General features: G+C 38.0%; 1 protein-coding gene across 1 annotated transcript in view; it reads left to right on the top strand.

Moving 5' to 3' along the window:
* The window catches only part of LOC100586480 (protoheme IX farnesyltransferase, mitochondrial), a 142,515-nt gene that overhangs the window by 75,615 nt on the left and 44,228 nt on the right, over positions 1 to 22,672 (top strand). The window contains exon 5 of the mRNA XM_030799997.1: positions 16,722 to 16,792. Coding sequence (XP_030655857.1) covers positions 16,722 to 16,792 — 71 coding nt within the window. The remainder of the gene's footprint in view (positions 1 to 16,721; positions 16,793 to 22,672) is intronic.

Genomic DNA, 22,672 nt, shown 5'->3' with positions numbered 1-22,672 from the left:
GCAGTGTCCTGTTTGAGGACTTCAGTGTTCAATAAAGTAGAAGGCTGTGCCCTGTATTATAGGTGTGTGTGGAGGGGCGCTATATAGAAACATCAGATTCTTGAGAGTGGACCAGATATGAAATCCTTGTGAAGAGAAGCAGATTGAGTTGACTAGAGAGCACATTTGAAGTTTGTGGTTGTGTACTTGTAATGAATCCTCTTGTCCTATAAGGTGTCTTTTTCCAGCATAGCTCCACTGCTTAGGCACATGCACAGAGAAAAGTAGAATATTAGGGCAAAAACTAATAAGCCATGTGTAGTTGTGGATGTGGTTTCAATGCTGTGATGGGTCTTGACAGCCAGGGGGTAGAGTGAGTGAAGACCTGAAAGCATGTTTTCCTTGAGAAACCGAAAGGTAGCTCAGAATGCTTAGAGTATAGCATGAAAGAGGTAAAGAACAAGAAAGAAAAGAGCCTAGAGAGGTAAAAGGAGGCAAGAGCTGTTATGAAGAGCTTTGTAAGCCATGTTAGAGCATTTAACTTTATTCCTTGGACAGTGGACAGCCATGGAAGGGTTTTATGCTAGAAAGTAACATGATAAGATTTGCATCTGACAAGATCACTTTGACTATTCTGTGAAAAGTTACTAGGGGAGGATCATTACTGGAGGTAGGGGAAGTATCAGGGGGCTGTTGTAATCTAGGCAAAATAAAATAGCCTGAATTAAGAAAGTGGCACTGATGATAGGATTAAAAAATGGGTGTATTTGAGAAATATTTCGGATCAACATTTTGCCTTCCTCTGACTTTCTGGAGAAAAAAGTTTCTAATTGACTAAGGCTCCATTAATGTTGGTTTTATATTATCTCACTTTAGTAATACTTTATTAGTTTACCTAAAGAGGGTCTGCCATATATTGTATCATTTTGGTAGAATTTTTTTATTATCTTTTTTTCCTAACTAGAAAATACATGGTCTTATGACATTCTTCATAGAAATGGAAAAAACTATCCTAAAATTTATGTGAAACCACAAAAGACCCAGGATAGCCAAAGATGTCCTAAGCAAAAAGAACAAAACTGGAGGAGTCACATTACCTGACCAAATTACAGTAACCAAAGAGCTATAGTACACAAAGCTATAGTATAGAGCTATAGTAACCAAAACAGCATGGTACTGGCATAAAAACAGACACATAAACCAATGGAACAGAATAGAGAACCCTGAAACAAACTCATACACCTACAATGAACTTATTTTTAACAAAGGTGCCAAGAACATACACTGAGGAAAAGACTGTCTCTTCAATAAATGGTGCAGGGAAAACTGGGTATTTATATGCAGAAGAATGAAACTAGACCCCTATCTCTTGCCATACACAAAAATCAAATCAAAATGGATTAAAGACTTAAATCTAAGACCTCAAACTACTACAAGAAAATATTGGGGAAACTCTCTAAGACATCAGCCTGGGCAAAGATTTCTTGAGTAGTACCCCACAAACACAGGCAGCCAGAGCAAAAATGGACAAATGGGATCACATCAAGTTAAAAAGCTTCTTCACAGGAAAGGAAACAATCAACAAACTGAAGAGACAACCCACAGAATGGGAGAAAATATTTGCAAACTACCCGTCTGACAAGGGATTAATAACCAGAGTGTATAGGGAGCTCAAACAATTCTCTATAGGAAAAATAATCTAATAATCTGATTTTTAAATGGGCAAAAGATTTGAATAGACATTTCTCAAAAGAAGACATACAAATGGCAGACAGGTATATGAGAAGATGCTCAACATCATCGATTATCAGAGAAATACAAATCAAAACTACAATGAGATATCATCTTACCCCAGTTAAAATGGCTTGTATCCAAAGGCAGGCAATAACAAATGCTGGCAAGGATGTGGAGAAAAGGGAATCCTCGTACACTGTTAGTGGGAATGTGAATTATTAGTAGACCGAATATGGAGAACAGTTTGGAGGTTCCTCAAAAAACTAACAATAGAGCTACCATATAATCCAGCACTTCCACTGCTAGGTATATACCCAAAAGAAAGGAAATCAGTATATGGAAGAGATATCTGCACTCCCATGTTTGTTGCAGCTCTGTTCATAATAGTCAAGATTTGGAAGCAAACTAAATGTCTATCAGCAGATGAATGGATAAAGAAAATGTGGTACTTATACACAGTGGAGTACTATTCCGCCATTAAAAAGGATGAGATTCCATCATTTGCAGCAACATGGATGGAACTGGAAATCATTATGTTAGGTGAAATAAGCCAGGCACAGAAAAACAAACATTGCATATTCTCACTGATGTATAGGATCTAAAAATCAAAACAATTGAGCCCATGGAGATAGAGAGTAGAAGGATGGTTACCAGAGGCTGGGAAGGGTAGTGGGGTGGTGGGGATGGTTAATGGTATAAAAAAATAGTTAGGATGAATGAATAAGGCCTAGTATTTGATAGTACAGCAGGGTGACTATAGTCAATAATAATTTAATTGTACATTTTAATAACTAGTAGAGTATAACTGAATTGTTTGTAACACAAAAGATAAATGTTTGAGGGGATGGATACCCCATTTTCCATGATGTGACTATTATACATTGCATGACGGTATCAGAACATCTCATGTACCCCATGTACCTACTATGTACCTACAAAAATTAAAAATTAAAACAATTTTTAAAAAAATTTTTTAAGAAAATACAGGGTCTTTATAGACAGTTGAAAACTACAAAAAGGTAAAGAATAGTAAATCAGCTTACCTCTCACTATCCAGAGACAAGGATCGTAAATATTTTGATGTTTTCTCCTTCCATCTTTTTTCAGAAAGCATTGCTTGCAAACTGAGATCTCTCTGGAAGGAAAAAGGGGTCAGTTCCCTAGCAGTGATTCTTGGAGCTAGTAAAAACCAGTTTAACTTTCTCAGTGTTTTACTTGTAGGATGTGGTACTTTGCCTCTGATAAGTGCTAGGTGACCTTTTAGATCCTTTATTTTCTCCTTTAAGGATGAAGCCTTAAAATCCAGCCTAATGAGAGACGGCCTGAGTAATCTGTTTAGAGGAGAACATTGCCCCAGTCACCACATTGAGTGAAAAGCCACTTCTGATGAACGCCAGAGCACACACATTCATTATTTCACATGCCTCATGGGGGAAAATCAATGGGAAGGAGTCTTACTTAGTTTGTTTATTCTAGGTAAGGCAACAGAGAATTGGTAACGAGAGAGTAATGGCTGACTGGGTGTCTTTACTGATTTGTAAGCTGAAAGTAATGGCATGTGGAATCCTGCTGGATAAGGTGCCTCTCCCTGTGCTTTATTGTTTTTTTTGTTTTTTTTTTTTAATTTTAAATTTTATTAAAGTACAGAGTTAACAAGTTTTGAGTTTTTTACATAGGAAAAGCCTAGTCAATTCAGATGCTTTATAGAAAAATTAACATTAAAAAACAAATAGAAATCCATGACTAAAGGGGGAAAATAACTTTCAAAAGTTACCAAAATTCTAATCAGAGACGATTATAAATTTCAAACAGTAGATTTACCACACATATTGCATTTTCAAATTCTAATGTAGCAAAACGTAACCACATAATTTGGCTACAGCTAACTGTTTCAGAAAAGTTTAAAAAATTAGCAAAGTTATATCTATAAAACTTTCGTAGTTTTCTTTTTTGCAAAGTAAAAAAGGCTTAAATCTTTAATAAAGGAAAACAAAACAATCCTCTTAAATTTCTTATAAATAGCTCTCAAGACATATATTACACATCTGCTGTATAGGCGTAAACCACTGCACGCAGCCTACCCTCTGCCTTTTTAAGATGATGTATTTATTTAATTTTTGCCATCATTGGTGCTTCACCTTCCTGCGAAGGAAATTCCAGAGCCTGTATTTAAGCTACCTAGGCTTTTACGCTCCCTTTATTGCCTTTCTAAATAGTGTCTCATTTGGTGTACTCTAGTATACTATACCTCTTGGAAGTGAAAGAGGGCCCAACCTACAACTAAGAAGGGACAAACCTTGAACTAAGTAAGACCTTACACACCCAGAAAGAACACTGGGCCCTCCTTCAGGGACAATGCAGTAGCCACTTGGCTTGTGGAATTTTCTGAAGGCTATTTCCTGTAACTTGCTAGTTAACTTAGTTTTGCATTTCAGGCAGAGGTGTGCTCTGTAATGTTGGGCCTTTGACTTCACAGTACTGGAGAGCTGTTCACACAGATGTTTAGAACTTTCTCTCTCTCTTTTCTTCTTCCTCAACAAATCTTTCACAGAGGCAGTCATTTTGAAAGGTTGAAATATTTGGCCTTTACCAAAGAGCTTTTTTTTTCCTTAAGCAAAACCCTTTCAGAAAGAAACAAATGGGGAAGGACAGATTAAGAATGCATATGTCCCAATCCACTTCTATAGGAGTTTAATCATATTCACATGAGTAAAATGATGGAAGAACTCTTTAAGGTAATCCTTTGGGATAAAGGATCCTGGGAAGTTCTCTCATGTTTTTGTTTTTAACATCCCTTTTAACTTGGTCTGAGATTGATCGAGACATTATCTTGAACCCTGGAAGCTGTGAGCCATATTGGAATGACAAACACTTGTTGACAGTGTTGAGAAGATGGATGGAAAAACAAACTCCCACGAGGTTCACATGTTTGTTTTCCTGTTGACTCTCTAGAAGAATGTTGCGCCCATTATTTAATGTAGGGGAAGAAAAAGTTATTGTCAAATTCAGTATTTTCTGAGCCTGACTTAACAAACGTCTCTAGAATACATCTGCCTTTTGCATAGGATATAATTAATCAAAGTAGGACTAGGAAGTACATCAGTTGGGCTGTGATATTTCTATCCATTTTTGTTATCTATGTCATTTTGGCTCACAGAGTTCAATAGTATCACCTAAGTATATATTGTCTGTTAGAAAGATTAATAAGTGTATTTTGTATCTGAGCATTAACTATTTGGATAATATATAATTAGAATTAATATATTTTAATATATTACTAGGTAATTATATATACTATATTAAAATATAACGTTATATTTTATAATATAAAATGTATTGTTAGTCTATAACATATAACAATATATTTATAATATGTTAAAATTAATATTCACTGACATAAAAATATGTATAATAAGAAAGCACAAACATTATAATAGATGTCTAATAGATATTTATCCATTGGTATAATCATGCTCTAGATTTTTGTCATGTGACTATGAGGAGAAAAAAAAGATCCATTTACTACTCTGTTAAATAGAACTGTTAATTGATTCCCAAACCGATTATGAGACAAAGGTTAGTATAAATACTTACTATGTTTATATCAATTAATGCCCTTCAGATACTTAAACTAGGAATACCCTTTCTACTATAGGCAAGTTATTTTGTAGGTATGATGTATGTGAAATGAAATGATTTGAGGTTGTTAGCTTTACAGTGTATTATAAATAATTTAACTGCATCTGTCTACCGAGCATCTTCTCACTTTTTTGTAATAGAATTTTCCTTTGCTATGGAGAAAATAGTATATGTGTTTTAGTGGCAATTCTGTGTCTTTGTGTCTCTCACCCTCCCCATGCTCACAGGATAGGCACCTCATTCCTTGGCCATGATGATTCATGGCCGTGATGGTTCTGGACTTTTCTCTTGGAGCTAAGCGGAAATAAACTAGTTTTTAGGGTGGCTAGGAGTGTGGAAGGCAGGGACTGCCATTGTCATTTTGCCGTGTCATTTGGTCATTCCATTTTGTCATGGAAAAAGCCTGCATGCAGGAATAAACCAAGCCAATTTAAGAGATGGAAGGAGCCAGTGTCATGATGGCATCATTTGAAATTCTGAATCTTGTCCTTCCTGAAAGCAGGTACAACCCTGTTACAAGCAATAATAAAGCCCCATTTTCTTTTGAGCTAGTTTGAGTTGTGTTTCTATCACTTGCAATCCCAAGAGCCTGAGTAGTATAACAGATCACAGGATTGCCAGAGAGCAATAAATGTGAGGGAAGATATGACTGATTGGGAAGGGAGATAGTGAGGAAGTGAACCTGAAATAAAAAAGGAAAAGTTTAGGTCTGGGCACAGTGACTCACGCCCGTAATCCCAGCACTCTAAGAGGCTGAGGTGAGTGGATCATTTGAGGCCAAGAGTTTGAGAGCAGCCTGGACAATATGGTGAAACCCCATCTCTACGAAAAATACAAAAAATTAGCAGAGTGTTGTGGCATGCACCTGTGGCCCCAGCTACTTGGGAGTCTGAGGTGGGAGGATCCCTTAAGCCCGGGATGCAGAGGTTGCAGCCAGTGGTGATTGTGCCACTGTACTTTAGCCCGGGCAAAAGTACAGAGTAAAACCGTGTCTCAAAAAAAAAAAAAAAAGGAAAAAAAAAAGTTTACAATGAAAGGAGTTCTAAAAGATTGGTGGAATTTTATGAAGAAAGACTGAGAGGAAAACCTCTTTTGAAAATTTAACCTAGACAGAAAATAAGTTGTTTTCTGAAGAAAAGGTGTTGTTCCTTTCTGTGCAATATTAATGTTTGAAATGTTTACAGTCTTTGTGTATTAGGATGTTGGAGGTTAAAGGAGTCAAAGTTGTAGGTTTGATTTCAACTGGAAAGGGCAGAGGCCTTGGAGGTAACCTGACCATCGGAATCAATGTCCAGTCTTTCCCTCACTTCCCTTGTATCCCATTCTGTGGCGACAGACAACTAAGAGAAAAGACGGCGTGTTTTCTGGGGCTTTGGTTTGTATAGTTCCAGGGAAAGACGTTTTCAGTTGGCCCAGTTTGAATCAGGTAACAAACTCAGTAATCACTGTGTCCAGGAGCAGTGTAAGGTACTGGATTTTTTAGCATTTGAGACCATGAACAGGAGCCTTCCACTAGAAGAAGGCAGGTGCGGTACAAGACTGGTTCCTGATAGAATTAGCTTGACCTGGACAGCTGCCCAAATTCTGTTTACTACAGCATATTACTTTCAGTGTCCTCTGAAGTAGTGTGGGTATATGAAAAAGGGGGCCAAACATTATATTTTAAGGGTTGATATTACTGCATTTGTCTTTTGTTTTCAGCACAAGTTGCCAGAGTTTTTACTTCACTGCTTCAGAAGTAGTTGGAACCAACTGAAAATGATAACATTATGAAAAACTAATTATTATAAAGCACAGGAAAAAAAATGAGTAGACTAAAGCCAGCTGTATATAGGTTCTGAAATAACTGTTGAAGTGTTTAAATTGCTCATTGAAATATACAGTGCTTTATGTTTAGGAAATGTGGTTTAAATATCTAAACCAATGCAGTAAGCCTAACTGAAAGCATTATAATAAATGCATGAAGAACAGAATCAAGTAGCATCATGAGTTCTGATCCCTTGGTGCTAGGAAGAATTGCTGGGCCCTCACTGAAATGAACCATGAGTCTTGGTTAGCATGGTATTTTTGCCCAGATGTTGCTTGTCCTGCAAAATTTAAGCATTCATGGGAGTCAGATGCTGCTGCCAAGTTATGGCATCCTGGAGTCCAGTTGCTATCAGTTTCTACTCTTCCATGGATGATGTGGTAGAAACATAGAAATATAGTATCTTTTTTCATCCAGACGAAATGATACATTAGAATTCCTGAACTAAACACACACACACACACACACACACACACACACACACACACACTTGAGAATTGCCAAGGTAGTTACTTAACCACAAGTTTATTTGTTAAGTTAGATAACACCTTACAAGCATTTAAATCACTTGATTTGTAATTGGAATCCTCTTTTGTCCCATGAAATTCAATTAAAGTACATATATCAAGTCATGAGGAAAGATTATTCCAAATACTTACAGAATGTGTTTGAATATTGGGGAAGGGAAGGAATATGAATGTTTCAGGCAGAACCTTTTAATTACATGTAACTTCAGCTAATTCAGTAAAGAATATAGACTCTAACAGGCAAATAATTTTTCAACACATTATATAAATTATACATCATTTTAAAATAATTTAGTGCAGTCTGCAGGTATGTTTATTTGCGCTGATGGTTTATTAAATACATTATTTATTGAGTGCCTATTTGCGTGTTACTATACCATTTCCCCTTAACATTAAGAATTATGAATTCACATATCTCAGGAAGTCAGCCATTTAGATTGTTAGATAACATGAATATATTGAAAAACTAAATACCTTTAAGCAGTGGCTCTGTTGAAAGTAAGAGAAGTTCGTATCAGTCAAAGTTTGATCAGAATGTCAGAACCACTATGCAGGATATAAGGGCTGTGTATTAGTCCATTTTCATGCTGCTGATAAAGACATACCCGAGATTGGGCAATTTACAAAAGAAAGAGGTTTAATTGGACCTACAGTTCCACATGGCTGGGGAGGCCTCACAATGATGGTGGAAGGTGAAGGCACATCTTACATTGCAGCAGGTAAGAGAGAGAATGAGAACCAAGTGAAACAGGTTTCCCCTTGTCAAACCATCAGATCTTGTGAGGCATATTCACTACCACAAGAACAGTATGGGGGAAACCGCTACTATGATTCAATTCTCTCCCACCAGGTCCCTCCCACAACACGTGGAAATTATGGGAGTACAATTCAAGATGAGATTTGGGTGGGGACACAGAGCCAAACCATATCAGGCTGATGTAGGTGTTAGACCTTACACATTCCTTTGATTTAAGCAATCTGTGAGGCTGTTGCCCCAGTATCTAATTCTGGGCCTGACAAAAGCAGAGCTGTCTGTAAGGGAAGTAGAAGAGAGCAAGAACAACCTGGAATCTGTGAGGACAACCTAAAACTCATTAGAATAAATTAGACCACGTGGCTGTCTCTTGCCCTTGCCACTTCTAATCATCGGACTTTGATGATACACATGACCTACAGAAGAGCTTGTATGTTCCACCAAGGAGCAGCGCGCATACTTGGCCCAGGATAATGAGAAGCTGGAAAAGCTCGGGGATCAGCTGCAACCCAAGGATATCTGGCAGGAGCTACAGAAGCTACAGGCCCAGCACTGCACCAGGCCAACAGTGTGAGCCAACAGATTCACAATTGTGTGTGCTCCACTGTAGTACCTGACCTTATGCCAATTTTCCAAGTGTAAGCATGGCTACTGCTTCATTTCCAACTTCCACATCTCATGTAAGCTTCTTTTGGCCAGCCCTAACCTAAAACTGTACAGAAAGGGGATTCTGGGCAGTGTAGTTCTGGATTAACTAAATTGACACAACACAGAGCCATCATGGTTCACCCTTGTCAGTTTGGCAGTCAGATACATCTTTCAGCCATTCTAAACTTCCAAATAAGGTGATAGCAGAATCGTGTTTTATGCCAAACACAGTAAAACTTTCCCTGTTACAACCAAAAAATCACTAATTTACTCCCTAAAAGAGAATACAAGTCTCTATTCATCTTTAGGTGCCATTCATTTCTCTTCAAGCTCCTTGATATTGCATAACTTAAATACTGAGGTGTGAGTCTAAATACTGTTAACATATTTTACATTAAATGGTAGGAGGATAGGAGAGAGGAGTAAAAAGTTTGATTCATATATACAAATACAGTTCTATCAAAATAAGAAAAAAGCATTTATAACTGTTCTAGTCCTCATTTCTGCAACTGATCACAGGGTGATTGCTGGTATTTATAACCACTTTCTTCTGATATTCAGTCCCTATTCTCTTTGTCCTTGGCAAAGACTTTGTCCTTACCACATAACACAACCAAAACCTGGAAGTGGAACTTTCATATACTGCTGTGGGAATGAAAAAGCGACACAACCACTTCGTGAAATAGTTTGACAGTTTCCTAAGTAGTTTAAACACCTCAACTATATGATATATGTGTCTTTAGCTTTGAGAGTGAAAAGCATATGTCCATACAAAGACTTGCACATAGATGTTCATAGCTGCTTTTTTGTAATAGTTAAAAGGTATTAGAAATATTCAAATATCCATTAACCAGATATCCATTCAAAAACCAAATATCCATCAGCAAGTAAAAAGATGCACAAACTGCGATACTACCATATAATTGAATATTACTCAGCAATAAAAAGGAATGAACTATTGAAACCCTCTGCAAGATGATGAATATCAAAAGTTATTATTTGGGGTGCAAAAAAAATCAGACAAAAAGTCCATTTTACTTACATAAAACTCTAGAAAATGCAAGTAATCTATAGGGACACAAAATAATTCAGTGGCTGCCTGAGGGGCAAGAAGCTTGTGAGTTGGGTGGAAGAGGCGGACTACAGGGAAACTTGACAAAACATTTTGGGGTGATTTGAGTATGTTCAGTATCTTGATTGGTGGGCATTTCATGGGTAAATACATAAGTTGAAACTTACCAAATTAAATAGTTTAAATATGTGTAGGTTCTTGCATGTCAATTATACCAACCCTCCCATTACTGGGTATATACCCAAAGGATTATAAAACATGCTGCTATAAAGACACATGCGCACATATGTTTATTGCAGCACTATTCACAATAGCAAAGACTTGGAACCAAGCCAAATGTCCAACAATGGTAGACTGGATTAACAAAATCTGGCACATATACACCATGGAATACTATGCAGCCATAAAAAATGATGAGTTCATGTCCTTTGTAGGGACATGGATGAAGCTGGAAACCATCATTCTCAGCAAACTATCACAAAGACAACAAACACCACATGTTCTCACTCATAGGTGGGAATTGAACAATGAGAACACATGGACACAGGAAGGGGAACATCACACACCAGGGCCTGTTGTGGGGTAGGGGAGGGGGGAGAGATAGCATTAGGAGATATACCTAATGTTAAATGACGAGTTAATGAGTGCAGCACACCAACATGGCACATGTATACATGTGTAACAAACCTGCACGTTATGCACGTGTACCCTAAAACTTAAAGTATAATTTAAAAAAGAGATTGACTGTAACAATGGATAATCTGTATTTTTATTTACCAACTAGAGTGACATTGCTGTGTTGTAAAATTATAAAAGATTTATTCACTTGACCTGCTGTTTTTTAAATTATGTAATTCTTGATGAGTGTTTGTTTTATTTGCATTATTTTGAATTCACATAAATTGCAACCACACACCTCTAAGTGGTTCAGACAAGTGCCATGGGGATTGAAATGAGAGAGGGATAACATTTAAGTCAGAAGTTTAGGGTTCAGTTTAGGTAGTTTAATTTGAACTTAGTTTGTTTTTTTTTTTTTTTTTGAGACGGGGTCTCGCTCTTTCGCCCAGCCCGGAGTGCAGTGGCGCAATCTCGGCTCACTGCAAGCTCCGCCTCCCGGGTTCACGCCATTCTCCTGCCTCAGCCCCCCGAGTAGCTGGGACTACAGGCGCCCGCCACTGCGCCCGGCTAATTTTTTGTATTTTTAGTAGAGACGGGGTTTCACCGTGTTAACCAGGATGGTCTCGATGTCCTGACCTCGTGATCCACCCGCCTCGGCCTCCCAAAGTGCTGGGATTACAGGCGTGAGCCACCGCGCCCGACCTGAACTTAGTTTTAAAAGGATGGGTTGGGTTTGTTAAGTGAAGATTCAAGGAACATCAGTCTATTCAATGGATGCAGACATAGGTGAGAAATGAGCAGAAGTGCGTGATTTGCTACAGTCCATCACTTCCACTGTCTTTTCAGATCCTCATAGTAACTTCAGTAGTTAGAGAAATTATTCCCATTTGCCTCTGAGGAAACTAAGGCTTCCGACATTATTTTCTCCAACCTTAGGGTCAGAAACTGGCTGAGTCTCCAACTCCCATGGGTAGTTTGCTCTGTTCCTGAGATAGTGGCGAGTGTGACCAGGGGATAAAAATAAAGTAATTGAGAAGCTTGAAAGTAACGTTAGGAATAGATGAGTGATAGCCTTTGAATAACTTTCAAAGAGTTTGGATTTTTCAGGGTCCGTTGGGAATGAGCAGTGTGAGAAGTCCATTAAATGTCTTTGAGCAAGTAATTTGATGATGTTTCTATAGTAGTGGCAATAGTAGAGTGAACCAGGAAGGATAGATTTGAGAAATATTATGAAGTCCAAATAATCAGGATATGGTGATGGATATAGTTCGCCAATGCGCAGAAGAAATCAGAGCCTATTCTAAAGATTTCGACATGGGTTATAGAGAAGTTGTATGTTTAACAAAAAAAATCTGGAGAGGCACTTTGATTTTCATGGAAATGTGTTGAATTCAATTTGAGACGCATTGAGTTTGTGATGTTAAAACATCTAAACCAAAAAAAAAAAACAGCAATCAAGTGACATTATAAAATTGGAGCCCAGGAGAAAGATGGGGCTGCACACGTAGTGGTTTTATTGAAAGATAGGAGAGTGAGGCCAGGCGCGGTGGCTCACACCTGTAATCCTAGCACTTTGGGAGGCCAAGGCGGGCGGATCACGAGATCAGGAGATCAAGACCATCCTGGCTAACACGGTAAAACCCTGTCTCTACTAAAAATACAAAAACTTAGCCCTGCGTGGTGGCGGGAGTCTGCAGTCCCAGCTACTCCGGACGCTGAGGCAGGAGAATAGTGTGAACCTGGGAGGCGGAGCTTGCAGTGAGCCGAGATCGCGCCACTGCACTCCAGCCTGGGCGATAGAGCAAGACTCCATCTCAGAAAAAAAAAAAAAATATATAGGAGAGTGAACACAGAAGGCTAGGGTCTGCACTTCGGGTAAGGCTCATTGTGTTGGGAGGAAAGAGAGATGTTGCTTCCTCTTCATCTCCACTGTCACAGCCCTTGTTCAGGCCCTCATCATCCTCACCTGGGCTGCTTTACGATGTTTTCTGTCAAAATCATCCTCCAAGTTGCAGTCATAGGGATCAATCCAAAATACACCTCATACACAGTAGAGTCATGGCACATTAGCATGGCACGTGAGGCTCTCCGTGACCCTTATCTACCTCTGGAGCTTCATCACCAGCCATCCAGCAACACTCATGGTAATAGCAAATAAACTAATCTTTAGTAAGCACATTCTGTGTGCCAGGCATCATGCCTTATGTACATTATCTTACTCCTTACATCACCTGACAAGTTATATATTATTATTTTTGGTTTGCAGATGAAGAAATTAGGTTTACCCAGGTTGCACAGCCACTATTAAACGGTAAATCTGATTTTTTTTTTTCTTTTTTTGAGACGGAGTCTCACTCTGTCGTCCAGGCTGGACTGCAGTGGCGTGATCTCAGCTCACTGAAAGCTCTGCCTCTTGGGAGGGTTCACGCCATTCTCCTGCCTCAGCCTCCCGAGTAGCTGGGACTATAGGCGCCCGCCACCGTGGCCGGCTAATATTTTGTATTTTTAGTAGAGACGGGGTTTCACCATGTATCCAGGATGGTCTCGATATCCTGACCTTGTGATCCGCCCCCCTCGGCCTCCCAAAGTGCTGGGATTACAGGCGTGAGCCACCGTGCCCGGCCTAAATCTGAAATTTAACCCTAATTTCTCTAGCTACAAGACTAGGCTCTTAATCAGTCTGCTGTGTTGAACTTCTACTAGGTACTCCAGCATTTCATCAAAGTTCTGCCTCCTACGCAGTCGTTTGTGCTTCCTCTGTGTCCGGAGTGCTTGTCCCTCCTACCCTATACCCTTAACCATCTAGCCCTGCTCAGCCTTTAAGCTTCCCTTAAAGAGTATTTGAGGAAGATTGTCCTTGCCCATTTCTGTCTCCCTAGCTGGGTTCAGAGCCCACTCTCTGGACTCCCATAATCCTTTGCACAACTCTGTCCTACTGCACATGTGATTATAATTAACCAGGTTCTCTTATCTCAGTCTTTCTAGTGGATTAGGGGTTGGCAAACATTTTCTGCAGAGTCAGACAGTAAACATTCTATGCTTTGTGGGCTATGCTATCTCTATTGCAACTACTCGGCTCTGCTGTTGTGTGAAAGCAGCCATAGCAATACCAAGGCAAATGAGTGTAGCTGAATTTCAATAAAACTTTGTTTATGGACACTGAAATTTTACTTTCATATAATTTTCACATGCCACAAATACTCTTGTTTTAACTTACTTTCCCAATTATTAAGGAGATATAATAAGACAGTGGCTTGTGGGCCTTAAAAACAGGTGCAGGCTGGATTTGGCCCATGAGCTATAGTTTGCTGACACCTGCATACTGCATAGAGTAAGAACTTCTTGAAAGCAGGTTCTGAATCCAACTGACTTTTGTATCCCCATTGTATGGTGTGTAGTAGACACTAAGGAAATTGTATGGACTGAATAATGAGCCTAAAGAGGAGTACTGAGAGAATGTAGAATTAGGAGAACCCCTTTTAAGTAGTGTATTCAAGTCAAGGCAGGACTGTTTTCAAAAGGAAGGGAACATTCTAGGCATTTATCCTGTAAGAATAATTGCACACATATGCAGATACATGTTTAGGGATGTTTGTTGTTTAGAATGATGAAAAACAACCTGCGCGTTCATCTCTATGGGATTGGTTTTATGGTATATCCATTAAGTGGAATATGCTGCAGTCGATAAAAACTGCAGCTGCCACAGTTGCTTCCGACAGAAACCAATTCAAAAAAGCTACCTGTAGAGTGAACACTGCCATTTCCTAATCTGGGGTCTTCTCATGCAGCCATGGCCTCAGGTAGAGCAGGTGAGGCAATACAGACTCCTGACATTTAGTTTCTTATTCTGACTACAGCCACACTATTGGGCTGTAGCAGTGCCCAGGAAGCTCTGAAAACTCAGGCTTGGTATACAGTTCCTTTTGCAATGCATGTAAAATGCTTAACATGTGTAGCCCATCCTTCATAAAGGTTAGCCATCAAGAGAAGAATATCTTTTATTCTTATAATTACAGATGATATATGCTCTCTTAATGCTGTGGGGATAGTGGTGGTTATCATTATTGGTATGTGGTTTTATTTTAAAGGTCTGAGAATCACAGGTACCTGACCATTGGTTAAATGAGCTATCACTGGATGGTCATTATGACCCAAGTATGAGAGACTAGGGTTAGTAGATACTTACTATGAATGACAGGGAATCCTCACTGTGGGTAACTACTTATAGTGTTGTGAGTGAAGTGACTATAGTAACCTGAAAGGAATGAGAAAAATAAATAAATAATCGTATTGGAAAATGTCATTGTGTTTAGGAATATTAAGACGTAAAAAAAAATTAAAAGTAGATAGTCTGTAGTATAGGATATGGGGAAAGGAAACATATGTCAAAGTTTTTTACAAAATTAAAGGGAACACAGCTTACCAGATGTCCCAAACTTACAGGGATAAATTCTACATTTCTCAAATAGTTCAGAATAAATTTTCTTTTATTTTTAACATACACTTCTTAGTAAATCATACTAGATGACTTGTAAAATACAATAAAATAGAATCACTTATTCATCTTTTTAGCACTAGTGTTTATTTTTTTCTAACATTTATAGAACACATATTGAGTACAACACACTCTACAAGGAGCTATGATTCATACAGACATAAGTAAGAAACGATCCCTGTCACTCAAATCTAGTCAGACCAGGAATTTCTGAAATCTGTTATTTATGTTTCTCTTGAAAAAAGGTTTCATGGTCAAATAAATTTGGGAAACACTGCCTAAAGTAAGGTTAATTAGGTTTCTTCACTTTGGGATTTCTCAGAGATTTTATTGTACTAATATGATTTGACCATAGAGTCATTCTTCCTGGGAGCAACTCCAGGGACTGTAAGGGAACATAGCTGGGGAAATACTGACTTCAGCTTTCCATTGAATTATTGTTTCATCTGTTGATTTGGTTCTAGCCCATTTAGTCAAAGATGTTCTTAAATAATAACCTGATCAGCACATTTTTTGAGTACTCTGTTTTACCAAAAAAGGAGACAAGTAAGAGACATTAATAACAAATGTAAGAACATACTTGTACAGTTTGTCAAGGCTTTGGAAAATTAGTTTTGATAATACCTTAGGCCTTGTCTTTTAATAGGTAAACAGTTAAAACTGTACTTCATTGTTAGGACGACCATACCAATCTATTGTCCAAGCTAGGATGCTTTCAGAGTGAAAGAGGTTGCTGTTAATGATGCTGGCACCAAGATGTAAATTGGAACTATCCTGGGCAGAATAGGATGGTTACCTTCATCGCAGTATAACCTCAATTTCATCTGAGATCTTAATTACATCAGCCCTGGTTCTCGACATCAGTAGCCCATTCCCCAGGGTCAGTTGATTCTTGGTTGATTCACAGGCTTTGGGTTGTGTGAAAGATTCTGAAATTATTTACAACACTAATCCTTCAAACTTGAAACTATACAGTTGACCCTTGAATGACATGGGTTTGAACTGTGTGGGTCCACTTATACATGGATTTATTTCAACCAAACACAGACTGCAAGATGTGAAATTTGAACTTAAAGAGGGGCCACCTTTTCTCATAGGCAGGTTCTGGAGGGCCTATTGGGGGAGTTGGGTATGTGTGGATTTGGTTATCCGCACATGGGGGGTCCTAGAGCCAATCATCTGCATATGCCAAGGGACGTACTACTTGTATGTTTAACAAGTGATTTTCAAAGTGGATAAAAGTAGATATTCCTGACACCTAGTGCAAATTGTTGTTGTTTTGGTTTTTTGTTTGTTTTTGGAATTTTTCTTCAAGAAGTGCCAGGGTATTGATTTATACTATCAAAATTAAAATGAAGTTTACTACAGAAAAAATGTGCAGTATTAAAGCAGAAGAAAAGAATTGTTTTATAGTTAATATTTTCTGTCTTTTTTCATTCTTTTTACAGTTTTTTGAGGTGCCATTTGACTCAAACATGAGTAGGACAAAGAACAGACCACTGGTTCGTGGACAGATCAGGTAAAATCACGAATACAAGTGTCTTCCACATTATAAAACATTCATTTGCTTGTTCATCTGAATCATTTCCCACTATTTTGCTTTGAGCTGTGAAGTGAAAATACAATACCCACAAAGAAACAAATTGATATGGAAATGCAATACTTTCCACCTCTAACCAAAATGTGTTACAGAGCACTTAAGATGGATGTAAGAGTGGCAGGGTTTTTTTTTTATGGTAGTAACTTATGTGATAAATTCTTTTTTTTTAATTCCACTTTGAAACATAGACTTTCTTTCATTTGTAGTGGCTGAAGATAAAAACATTGCATTAACAGAAATGATCTTCAGACAAATCCATCTAGGGTCTCAGAAGAAGGATATGTCTGAAATCTTACTTTTTCAGATAAACTGATAATGCTGTTGTATGCCAAGTAAAGTACTGCCTCCATCACTCTCCACCAATTTCAATTAAGTAGAACTAAAAGGCATATAAATATTTTAATATCACTAATGGTTAATAATTAAACATTTTACTTCCAGGAGACCTCTAAACCGGCATTTAAAAAACGTTTTTTTTAACCTAATATATATTACAAGCCTAGAAGAATAAAAAGGGCCAAATGGTTTATACTGACTATGTAAATCACTGGATTCTCTCTTCACGTTTCCAGGCAATGCCCTCATGGAGCTTAAAATTTATTGTGATAACACTTGTGAATCAAATGATCGCACATATTTAAGTAAAACAATAAAGGAAGCAAGTGTATTTGCAGTGAGATTAATCTATGTGAAAATGATCTTTAATATTAGCTGGTTTTAGACATTTCTCAATGAATTTAAAATATCATTATATTGAAAAGGGCAATAGAACCAGACAAAAAGATATAAGAACAAAAAACTCACATCTACTGATATTTTATTTCCTTTTTCTGAAATATAAACAAAGGTATATACTGTGTTTGAGGTTTAGAAACTGTCAAAAGTACTTTTATTTGGATAGATCTGTTTTAGAGGGGAAAATGCAAAGTCTGTAACCTATCTCAAGAGCTAAAAGCTGCTCTCGCCACTGGTAATGCTTTGGAATTTCTGTTCAGTCATTTTTCCTCAGTGAAATTATACCCTCCTTTAGAACCAGGGAAGTGTAGGAATAGGCCCGGCAACTAGTCTTTAAGCATAATCAGATAAAGGCCCATCATTTTAAACAGCCCATCTTACTTTGTCCTGTGTGGTGGAAGCACAACCTGTTAGTACTCAGGAGGGAGCACTGGGGCCTTAGCTGTTGTAATTGGCAACACTCGCCTTTTAAAGGGGGTTTGGATCATAATCCCAAAAGACACAGTCCCAAATATTGAAGTCCCAAAAGATGAAAATTCCTAAAGTCTAGAATCCCTAATGTCCATAGTCCTGAAAATTCCAATCACAGGATAGTAAAATCATGTTAGGTGGAACTATCACTTTATTTTTATCTTCATTTAAAAATTAAGTATGGTTTAAGGAGATGCATATGGATGCCAGGTTGACAAGGGGTGAACTTGTGGACTTAATTATAGGTGTCAGCTTGACTAGATTGAAGAATACCTAGAAACCAGGGAAAGCATTATTTTGGGTGTGTCTGTGAGGGTGTTTCCAGAGAAGGATAGTGTGTGAATCTGAGTGGAGTAGATAGGGAAGATTTGCCCTCAGAGTTGGTGGGTAACATCCAGTTGGCTGGAGGCTGGAAGAGAACAGATAAAGAAAGTGAATTGGTATCTCTCTAAGAGCTGGGACAGACTTATCTTCTGCTGCCTTAGACATCAGAACGCCAGGCTTGCTGGCCTTTGGACTCCAGGACATACACCAGGAGCCCCCTGGGTCCTGAGGCTTTCAGTCTGAGCTGAAAAGCTCCTAGGGTCATTGACATCCTAGGGTCTCCAGCTTGCAGATGGCCTGTTGTGGGACTTCTCAGCCACCATAATTACATGAGCCAATTCCCCTTAACAAATCCCCTCTCATTTATCTATATACACATCCTATTGGTTCTGTATCTCTGTAGAACTCTGACTAATACAGATTTGCCACTGGGGAAGCCAAATATTATTCCTTCTTACCGTATTTCTTACAACACAATGGAAGAGATCTGTGATATTGTTCCCGCTAAAAAAGACTATGGTAAGTTAAGTGTATGAGGCTACCTAATGGTGAAAGATAAAAATTTTAAAGCTAATTATTATCGGTGCTTTGAAAGCAGAAAATTGCTTAATTGCAACAGCTGGCAATAACCAGACTTTCAAATGGATAGCATATACTTATAAAGTTTGTAGACCACAACCACTTTCAGAATACAAGTGTAATGAGTGTTTTGAAGATCATAGAAGTGAAAATACTGGCAAAAAATACAAGAAATCTTCTCTGCCAAATTATGCTGTCATGTACAACTTCTACCCCTTCACACATAACGCTATATTTGCCTTCAAAAAATGCCCTTCATCAGAGAATAAAAGGAATTCAACAAGCCCAGGGACCTTCTGAACCAAAGACACTTGCTGATATTAAGGTTTCTCTAGTGTCACAAAAAAAACATTAAATGGTGACCTATTCTTGATTAGTGATTTGACTGTCAAAGAAGACAGACTTCTTATATTTACCTCTAAGTCTAATATAGAAAAATCAGCACATGCTTCACGTTGGCTAATGGATGGCACTTTCAGAACTATCCCTACTTTTTGTTTTATCAACTATATAGAATTTATGCCCCGTTGAATCCACAAATTCTAGAATTTATTCCCTCCTTTATGTATTAATGACTGGAAAATGTGAAGCAGTTTATATATACTTATTTGAAGATTTGGAGGACTTTGCAAAAGAAAATGGATTGTAATTGAATCCTCAAACACAGATATAGAGTTAGGTGCGATGAAGGCATCTAAAGTGAATTTCAAGATGTTACCAATAAAGTTTATTTTTTCCATTCAGCCCAATGCATTTGGCGGAAAATTCAGATGAGCGGGTTGGCTACACAATTTGGCAACACTGAAATCCGAAAACCTCACTTTAAAAATACATTATTTGCCTGCATGGGCATTCCCTCCAACTTACGACATTCCAGGAGCTTTTAATAAATTAAAGCCGCATTTGCCTGAAGAGGCCAGTAAAGTTACTGACTGGTTTGAAAATAATCATGTGCGTGTTAGGATAAGATTACATGAAATGGTGCTGCTCTTCCATCACCAGTATTGTTTCCACCAAATTCATGTTCTGTATATGGGTGCATGTGGAATGGATTTCCTTTTACCCAAAATAACATAGAAGCATGGCATAAGACAGGAAAATGTATTTATTTATTTAGAGACAGAGTCTCACTCTCTTGCCCAGGCTAGAGTAAGTGGCATGATCTTGGCTCACTGCAACCTCCACCTCCCAGGTTCAAGCGATTCTCCTCCCTCAGCCTCCCAAGTAGTTGGGACTACGGGCACGTGCCACCACACCTGGCTAATTTTTCTGTATTTTTGTAGAGATGGGGTTTCACCATGTTGGCCAGGCTGGTCTTGAACTCCTGACCTCAAGTGATCCGCCTGGCTTGGCCTCCCAAAGTGCTGGGATTACAGGCATGAGCCACTGCGCCTGGCTGCGAAAATTTAATAAGGAATGCTCATGTCAGTTTATATCAAATCATAGAAGAGTTTCAAAAAGATCAGAACCACATTGAAAATGAATGTGAATGTATTCTCCAAGGAGAGCCATGTCTTAAAAGAAAAAAAGCAGCTATTCATCGTGATGCAAGAAATCAAAATATAGGTAATGATTGTGAAAGTCAGCCTGCTCTAATGGACTGTCTCTGTTCAATTGCTCATAATCCATCCCTGTAATACTCTTTCATTTGTCTAATTTTCTTTTTTAGTTTTTTTTCTTTCTCTATTTTCAGTTTTTTTCACTATTTTAAATTGTCAGCATTGTTTTTACAATTCACTATGCTATGTATTTCATCTTCACATCATTTCCAATTCTGGAGGTGTAGATTGTGTAAAGCCTTTTAGAGTTCTAATTCATTTTATGTGTTTTTTGCAAATCTGACTCCAGAAAGTGCATTATCACAAATTTGACTTTGTGTATTAGCATTGTGCATGTATGTAAAAACACTGATAGTTCCTCAACAAATGAAAAGATGTCCTTTTTATACATCTGTGTTTGTGAAAGATAGAAGTTCTCAAGATCTTGGCTCTGGGGACTGTGTATGTGGTGGTGGTGACCCATCATGGTTTTTGAGCAATCTTGTGAAAAGGCTTAGGTTGTTTGTCATGGCATTTCAAAGGAACACATTTATACCACTGGCTGCACACCATTACGATCCTTAGTGATATGCATTTATACATTTCCTTTGTTTGACCTCTTTATGAATAAGGTTTGTCTGCTTCTAACTGTTATGCCTATGTGACTGTCATTAGTGTACCTGAGTGTTTATGCTTGCACAAATGTATATCTTATTATTGTCTATTTTATTGTGTAAAGTGGCTTATAAAGTGTTCTATCATGTTTTTGTATGTTTCTCAAATTCCCTTTTAAAAGTGTACAGAAATATCTTTTAAAGAATTTTTAAATTATTTTTTCCAGAATTATATTTTCAGGATTTTGATCTTTTGGGATTTTAGACTTTAAGGATTTTGATTTTTCAAGATTTCAACATTTGGGATTATGGCGTTCTGTTGAGGAAAATAAACAACGGGTTTCTAAACATCCCTTTGTGAAAGCCATAGACAAAATGGCAAATAGATCCCAGTGAGAACCATTTAGAGTATGTGGCCTTGAAGCAAGTGAGGAAGAAGCCCTTCGCCAGACATTATAGCTCAAAGATGTATCTCTAGCTATTTAGCTAGATCCAGAGATTAAATTGAGTCAGTGAAAGAAAGGAGAGAAGGTGTCATTGTTATGTGTATATCAGATGATTAGGATCAAAGAGATCACGTAGGGAAAGTGTTCTCCCAGGTAGCATGATTGTAAAATGGGCTGAAGGTCAAATGGGTTTGCCCAGGACAGTCCTGGTTTGCCCCAGCAGAATTATTGATAACGTCCTCTTTCCCTTCAACAATGCCAGTTTGGATGATAACTACATGCCACCCCGTACAGAGGGAAAGATGATTATGATGCTCACAGAATTTCCTTATTTCTAAAGCTATTTCATGCAAATTGGCATTGCTTATTTTGCTTAGAAGAGAAAAACATATAAATGTAAAGTGTAATGTATCTAAATTATTATAGTTTGTAGGTATGCAGGCATTCCTCATTTTATTGCACTTTGCTTTATTATGCTTCATAGATACTATATTTTTTACAAATTGAAGGCCTGTGGCAAACCTGCAGCAAACAAGTCTGTTGGTGCCATTTTTCCAGCAGCACATGGTCACTTTGTGTCTCTGTGTCACACTTTGATAATTCACACAGTATTTCAAGCTTTTTTATTATTATATCTGACATGGTGATCTGTCATCAGTGATGTTTGATGTTACTGTTGTAATTGTTTTGGGGCACCATAAACCATGCCCATAGAAGACAGCAAACTTAATTGATAAGTGGTTGTGTGTGTTTTGACTGCTCCACCAACTGGCAGTTTCCCCATCTCTCTCCTGCTCCTTGGACCTCCCTATTCCCTAAGAACCAACAATATTGAAATTAGCCCAATTAATAACCCTACAACAGCTTTGTGTGTGCAAGTGAAAGGGAAAATTGCATGTCTCTCACTTTAAGTCAAAAGCTAGAAATGATTAAGCTTAATGAGGAAGGTGGCATGTTAAAAGCTGAGATAGGCTGAAGGCTAGGCCTCTTGCACCAAACAGCCATGTTGTGAATGTAAAGGACAAGTTATTGAAGGAAATTAAAAGTGCTACTTCAGTGAATACACAAATGATAAGAAAGTGAAACAGTCTT

This window comes from Nomascus leucogenys, chromosome 19 (assembly GCF_006542625.1).
Source record: "Nomascus leucogenys isolate Asia chromosome 19, Asia_NLE_v1, whole genome shotgun sequence".
NCBI lineage: Eukaryota > Metazoa > Chordata > Mammalia > Primates > Hylobatidae > Nomascus > Nomascus leucogenys.
The sequence above is the reverse complement of the archived record's forward strand: the minus strand, read 5'-3'. Positions and strand labels throughout refer to the sequence as shown.